Genomic DNA, 6,598 nt, shown 5'->3' with positions numbered 1-6,598 from the left:
CACAGCTGATGCGAGACAGGGTACTTTGGAGAGATATGGGAGAGGCCTATGGCATGCAGTGGGCATAGTCAGGCTGATGATGACATACCGACCACACAATGTAGAAGTGCAGTAGATTGTATTAATGCAGTCAATGTAGAGACTGTGGTCAACACTGTTACACAGCAGGGCGAAAAGTTGGCATGTTGTCAAGGGCTATGTCAGGTACAGCAATGCCACAGTTTTTTACATGCTTCTGGCATCCACAAGGCCACTTTGTGCATAACCAGTTAGTGTGCGTGTGTGAAGGTACTGAAGTGAATGAAGTAGCAGCCACATGTTTTGTTCTGAATGAAGTCTGCACCCATGACCAGAAAAGCATGCCATGGTCTCACCTATGTATACCTTGGTGAAATAAAAATACAAGGGGAGCCAACTGTCTCCAGTACCAAGGAAAGCATAGGGGAATATATATACAGCATATTCATTTCTAGTGTTAAGAATCAAATAAAATTTTACCAGACTTGCACTTTACCTAGTAGTTTATCGGAGGCAGCCGATCTTTTCCACATTATGTGTGGCATAGAATTTTGATGACTGCAGCTGTTTGTTATTTGGACCAAACATGCTAGGCTACATGCCAGGCTACTGGGGCAGGTGCAGCTTGAAAAGAACTGTTGGAGCAAGCTAGGAAATCAGTGGAGCCATTAATTAGGATTGCATAAAAATATCACTTTACTTTGGCTTTCTTTTTCATGTGACACTCTGCGTAAGAACATCGCACATTGAGCACTGTTGTCACATTTGAACAAGGTAGCAAAGGACCTGCAGTGTGTGGAAATACCCCCACACTAACAGGGTAAATGCAGTGTAGATTGTTCTGGCATGTCCAAGATTCTGATGGCACTCATACCCTGAGGGGGGGAGGTGACATTGTCGTTTACTTATATTACAGCTCTCTATGAGTTGCTGAATGGCAGTAGAAAAAAAAATACTTATTGTTACACATTGTGCGTTGTGGCACAGAGCAATACTGTTTAGAAAGAGGTACTGCAATAATACTTACAAATGTAGAGGTAGAAAACATGAAGTATAAAACGAGACCAAGAGAAGAGCTTTGCACATAAATTTCTGTTGGTCCCAAAGCTGCCCCCTCCTTCAAGTGCCAAAAATCACATCAGGTACTATGTACACTATGTACAGGTGCACATTCACTCCATTTTGTACACATTCACACAGCATACATCCTTGGAACACCGGTGTCCAGATCTTCCTGTCTTCTATGGAATGGACGATTTGTACAACGTGCTTCACAGAAGCCAAACTGCATAGGCACAGGAAGTCCGAGCCAGTTGTAGCAGAGAGTATGTCTGTCAGCATGTGCCCTGTATCATGGCAAGTGCACCCCTGCAAAAGCTCTAATGGTCTGCCAAACAACACTGTAAGGCTTGGATGCCAGGTAAATGCAAAGATTTCCAAGATCCTCTCATTAATTTTAAAGAACTACAAATTTTAGGCTCATTGAAATGGAGGCCTCACTTGGTGTGCCTAAATTTGTGATAAAGCTGCAGCAATACAGCTGTGTCTAAATATTAAAGTGCAGACTCTGCATTGGTATTGTTGCAGTATCCTGCCTGCATACAGCTACCAATGCTTGTGGTTTGCTTGGCTCAGCAGGAGGACTTCGGCAGACTCTCTGCAGACACTGTCGAAGAACGCTGAGATACAATTAAAAGGTCAATGCTATAAAAATACAAATTACAGACTGAAAACCGGAAACAGCCCCACTTACACAAACTGAAGCACATGCGCACACTCAAATCACAGGCTCACAGTCAGTCTTGAGACAATGAGTTTGTGCTGCTGCCAGTCTTGTGTGGAGTGATGGTGGCAACAAACTTGGCAGTCAGAGCAGTCATAAACGGCGTAGTTGTTGCCTGCTGTGCTTGCCGCCGATGATGTTCTTTTTTGTCCTTGAGTTGATCGGCACGCAGTGAACGGCGCAGGGCAGGGGTAAGTGGCAGTCACGAAGGCACTTGGGGCAGAACTGGTAGCCGCAGGCAGGCTGCTTGCACTTGGCAACTGTCCTCGCGTTGCTCACTCGGCTTGGATATCCGCAGACGGGGCACGGCCAGTGAGACTCGCCGTCTCTTAGATTCTTGCCCTCCTGAAATGCCAGTCATACACAGTCTTACATGTCTGCACGCAGCATACGCATACAAAATGTATGCGGCGAGATTACTTTCTGCAGCGGAAAAATCTTATGCTTCTGTCAGGAGGCAAATTAAAGAGACACCGTGGACAAATTGAAGTTGATCTTTATTTCTACAATATTGCATTCTAATGACAGAGGTTACTTCTACTGTAAAGTTCAAAAAATGGGATACAGGCATTGCCGCTATTGGCCGCTTTCAAAAGTGAACTGCTCTGCAACCAACACACAAATCCCCGAAGCTAGGCTAGACCACCATTCACGTCTAAATGGTGATCATGGGGGGAGTCCTCCTTGGTCTTGATGACATGCGTTTGAATTGAGTAATGGAGAAAAAAAAAAAGGCCCTATTTTTAAAGGGACAGAACACTGAATTTTAAGCACACAAATTTTCTAAAGTGCTCGACTCCACAGTGGTATTGTTAGAAATGCCGTAGAAAATTTTTACCGAGAATTTCTGGATCCATGCGTGCGCACGTTTTTATGTAGGTCAATGCTGAAAACCATGATCAGCGAAAGGTATAGAGACTGCAAGTTGGCAAAGGTGATGTATCAAGGAATATTATAACCCCGCCCCCAACAGCATTTTGAACATAGATTAGTATCCATTTCAGTTCTCACACCCAAAGCTATTGTACTGCAGCGCAGTGAAGTACACCTCGTCGACGAAAGTTTCACTGGGCCATGGTTCCTGCTTCATCCAAGGAATGCAAAACACAGGGGCACATTCTACTGACAAAACCTAAAAGCACATCTTCGGCGATGCAAAGGAATGCAAACGGTACCTTGCTTTTTATCGAATAGTGCACTGGAGAGAGCACAAACTTTAATAAAATATAAGAAACATGTGGACATTCCTGCATGTCACAGTTGCTATGTAACAGCATGGGTGAAATATGGGAGCTACAGGGGGGGGGGGGGGGGGGGGGGGTTCTGTATACTTAGATGACCGTAATGCTCAGTGCATGGCGCTACCCTACTTCCTACTCACCCGTGCATAAATCTCCATCTTCGACTCCACTAGTCTCGGCATACTTGGCCTCTCAGATGGTCTGCTGTTGCTGTCTGTCAAGGGCAGGGTACACAGTGGCGATTTCTTTATCTGCACGCCATCGTAGATGTTCTCCTGCACAGAATAGCATGGATGATTGCATTTGATATTGAATACTTTGTGAATGTTGCACAATAAACTGCAACATAGCTAGTTGTAACTCATAAACCATCTGGCAGCAGTGCGTGCAAGATGTGAATCGTCATTATGGTAATGGCTTCTGTACACAACCAGATGTGCAGTCCAGAGGATGGCAGTGCACAAAGCAGCTTGGTAACTTTATAGGAATCTCATTTTGTGTAAACACAGCGGTATGCTGGGCCGCTTTTATGGCAGAGCAATTACTCACTGGTCACAGTACAAGGTACTCTTTAAGACAGCAGTGCATCGATGCAGTATGTAAACTGTATCTCTGAGACCTTGATGGCAAAATCGTCAAGTTTTTCATGAAAGTTCCAGCGAGTACTTTTGCATTTCTACATTGTGAACAGATGAGCACTGTATATGACTAACTAACGAGTGCCATTGCCAAAGCATCAAATGCACACAGGAATTATTTTCACAGCTGCATCTTTGTGCAAATGCAGTTGTACCAATGTGTACAGCCCGAACCACAGAATTTTTAGTCATAAGCAACGCAAGGCTCCCGGGCTCATTTAATGACATTAATGGGTGAGAAAGCAAGTCAGAAGACTGAAGCAAGTTGTTGGTTGATCCAGTGACGCTTATAGCATTGTTCACTGGCATTAAGTAACTGAGGTGATGATGACGCTGATCACATCATGGCATGCCAAGAGTGATAGCTCAAACACCTGGCCACAGTGAGAAGAACAGCCACCTCTCCCCCGTTTCCCACAGAGCTGCAAGGATGCTGCCAGGGTATTCGCAGCAGGGTGGAATTCAAATTTTGGGCAGCCATGAAAACCGAAAGAAATACAGGCAACAGAATGCAGCAGCAAGAGCACCACATATTTGCTTGCCAACAACGGGCCCTAATATGGGCTGCATTATCAAGTAGCTTTCACACTGTGGGGGTGTGATGGAAACACTTAGCGAATTTTCTATTTTCTCAAGCAAATTTCTGAGGTGGCGGTTGCCATTTTTCGCCTCCCTTGATAGTTGGGACGCTTCCACTCACCCTAGATGACTCCCAGTGCTCTTGCCTCGCCTTTATATACTGCTTCCAGCGAGGTTCCTCAACAGATCGGCACACACTGCGCCAGACTTGACTGGTACGGCAAACAGCAGCCAGGTCCCGTGGAGACAGGCATCCTAGTATTTGGCGCAGGACTGGACTGCAACTCTGGAGCTCCGCAAGGAAGTCCACGTGAGAGCGTCCCTCCATGCTAGGTTGCCCATCCGCACGAGGCAAGCTCTTCTTACTCTGGGACGGATGCGCAGCACAGCCACTGCAGATGCAAAACCAAATACAAGGACATGCTTAAGCATACATTATGGCTTTGACGCCCAAGTAACAGCAAGCTGCAAGATGATTCTTATCGTAGAAGTTACTGTGGATAAGCTATGGCTCAAATTTAAGTTCCAAGAGATCTGCACATGTCGGCAAGGCCTGCCCCATTAACACATTCGTCTCTTGCCTACCTGGACATCGCAGCCAAAGAGTGTCCGCCATCTTCACTGAAGAGGGCTGATGAAACGCTGGAGTTGTAGCTACTGTTTGTAGCATTCAAATGTGGCGTCCCATAGTAGCCGCTCTCTGGAGAATCCAAGTGGACGATCGGGGTAGAGTGGAACGCAGTTGGCTGAAGGACAAAACTGTACCTCGCTGGCGTATCCATCTTTGGAAAGAAAGGATAAACAGCCGGTTGAGGATGCACATATTCGGCAAAAAGAACCTCATAATGAGAGGGTGTGAGAAAATATGCCCTTTATCATTAGCTTAGCTTTTGGGAAAATGTTATGCTTGAAACAAAACTGGTGCTTTGTGGTACCCGCCCTGTGTGAAGTGGCAGTTTTGTGCACCAAATATTGGACTAATCAGTTGTGGTGGAAGTTTTTGATGACAATGAGCGCTAACCAGAAGACGCGGGTTTTTATGCTAGTGTGCTGCACGTTTCTCTCGCTTTCTCATAGTTTACGCGACCGGGGGATGGGCTCAGAGTGTATTAAAAAAAACGAAAAAATTCGTCACTTAGATATTTTATGCCTACTGCTTCTTCGAGCTTTTAGCGCCGCGACATGCCGAAGTTCATGCAGAGAAGCAAAGACCATCACGAACCATCATGAACGAACATTGTATTCGGAATAAGCTTACCTTTCATTGTCTCCCGATTATATCACGACTGTACCTTCGAGCGTTTTATAGACCCATTGCCTCCGGAATGACGCGAGTTGGAAACTTATCTTATGCGGTTGCCGCGTATTTCTTATCGTTAAAAGGACCGCCATCACTACACGCGCGCAAACAGAAGGCCAACCGAAACTGGCCGCCAAATATTGGCGGAACATGCATTTGTTTCCGCAGATTAGACACGAACACTGACGCCTTTGGCTGTTAATTTCAACAACAAAGCACCTCTCCGGTAGCAGTGACAAAGACTCCAAGGCTCCGATCGTAGAAGGGCGAAGGACGGGTTGAAATGTCGTCCATGCCACTATGGAGGGCGGGTCGGGAAGAGGCCGAAGCGTGTATCGTTGAAGCAGATGCAAAAATCACGTTCGTTCGCGCAAGGCAGCTAGGAAAGTACAAGACATGGGTCGTGGTGCCACTCCAGTAGGCCTCGCGAAATCACACAGCTCACTCGACACCCACTAACCGTCACCGAACATGCCCAACCGCCGCACGCGATGCCTCGCGCCCAACACCCACAACGTCTCAATTCTCAGCCCGCACGAGACTTCACCATCATTTGCAGACGTCTCCAGTCATCGGTTCGGTCGACCGTCGATGTCTGTTACAAGGTAGCTCGAATGCAGCGAGCAGATCGGGAAAAAAACGGTTTCCCGCAAAAAATATACGTCATGTCGTAACCCGCCCGCGCGAACATAACGTCACAGGTGTAGCGCGCTAAACACAGGTCAAACCCGGGTCTCGCGGGCCTCCCTCTGCAGTGACGAGGCTCAGCACTGGCTGAAAGACAATAATCGAGCTGAGAAGTTATATTCACCCTTGCGACTGGCTTCAAACGAGCTCTGCTGCGGAATAACGCCGGACTAGGTCGACCACATCGCAACGGCTGTCATGTGCAGTAGATGGTGCGTGTTTTCAAACACACGCGGGACAGCGCTGATTGGTCTGAATTGACCAATCAGCATTCAGCACTTTCGGAGCACTTCTGTTTTTTTTAACTTTATATATTGAAAAGCGCAATAATGTTTGTGTATTTCGTTTTAAA

General features: G+C 46.4%; 1 protein-coding gene across 3 annotated transcripts; it reads right to left on the bottom strand.

Moving 5' to 3' along the window:
* Nucleotides 1–690: 690 nt before the first annotated feature.
* On the bottom strand, nt 691–6,475 carry LOC144128458 (uncharacterized). Of its 3 annotated transcripts, none has more exons than XM_077661876.1 (5): nt 6,371–6,475; nt 4,845–5,041; nt 4,381–4,651; nt 3,183–3,317; nt 691–2,146 (listed from the first exon to the last, which is right to left on the bottom strand). In XM_077661876.1, exons 2-5 carry the CDS (start codon nt 5,039–5,041, stop codon nt 1,895–1,897), a joined length of 855 nt encoding a protein of 284 aa, XP_077518002.1. In that variant the 5' UTR covers nt 6,371–6,475; the 3' UTR covers nt 691–1,894. The 3 variants fall into 3 exon arrangements, with proteins under 3 accessions (XP_077518002.1, XP_077518001.1, XP_077518003.1); XM_077661875.1 differs by lacking the exon at nt 6,371–6,475 and adding an exon at nt 5,779–6,301; XM_077661877.1 differs by lacking the exon at nt 6,371–6,475 and adding an exon at nt 5,518–6,298.
* Nucleotides 6,476–6,598: the final 123 nt, after the last annotated feature.

This window comes from Amblyomma americanum, chromosome 4, assembly GCF_052857255.1.
Source record: "Amblyomma americanum isolate KBUSLIRL-KWMA chromosome 4, ASM5285725v1, whole genome shotgun sequence".
Lineage (NCBI taxonomy): Eukaryota > Metazoa > Arthropoda > Arachnida > Ixodida > Ixodidae > Amblyomma > Amblyomma americanum.
The sequence above is the reverse complement of the archived record's forward strand: the minus strand, read 5'-3'. Positions and strand labels throughout refer to the sequence as shown.

Bases quoted from the DNA above. Each gene is read 5' to 3' on its own strand.
- LOC144128458 (XM_077661875.1), bottom strand. From the start codon at position 5,853: ATGGACGACATTTCAACCCGTCCTTCGCCCTTCTACGATCGGAGCCTT. The intron at 4,652-4,844 runs GTAGGCAAGAGA...TTGCATCTGCAG, and splicing joins TCTTTGGCTGCGATGTCCAG to TGGCTGTGCTGCGCATCCGT. The intron at 3,318-4,380 runs GTGAGTGGAAGC...TATTCTGTGCAG, and splicing joins AGCACTGGGAGTCATCTAGG to GAGAACATCTACGATGGCGT.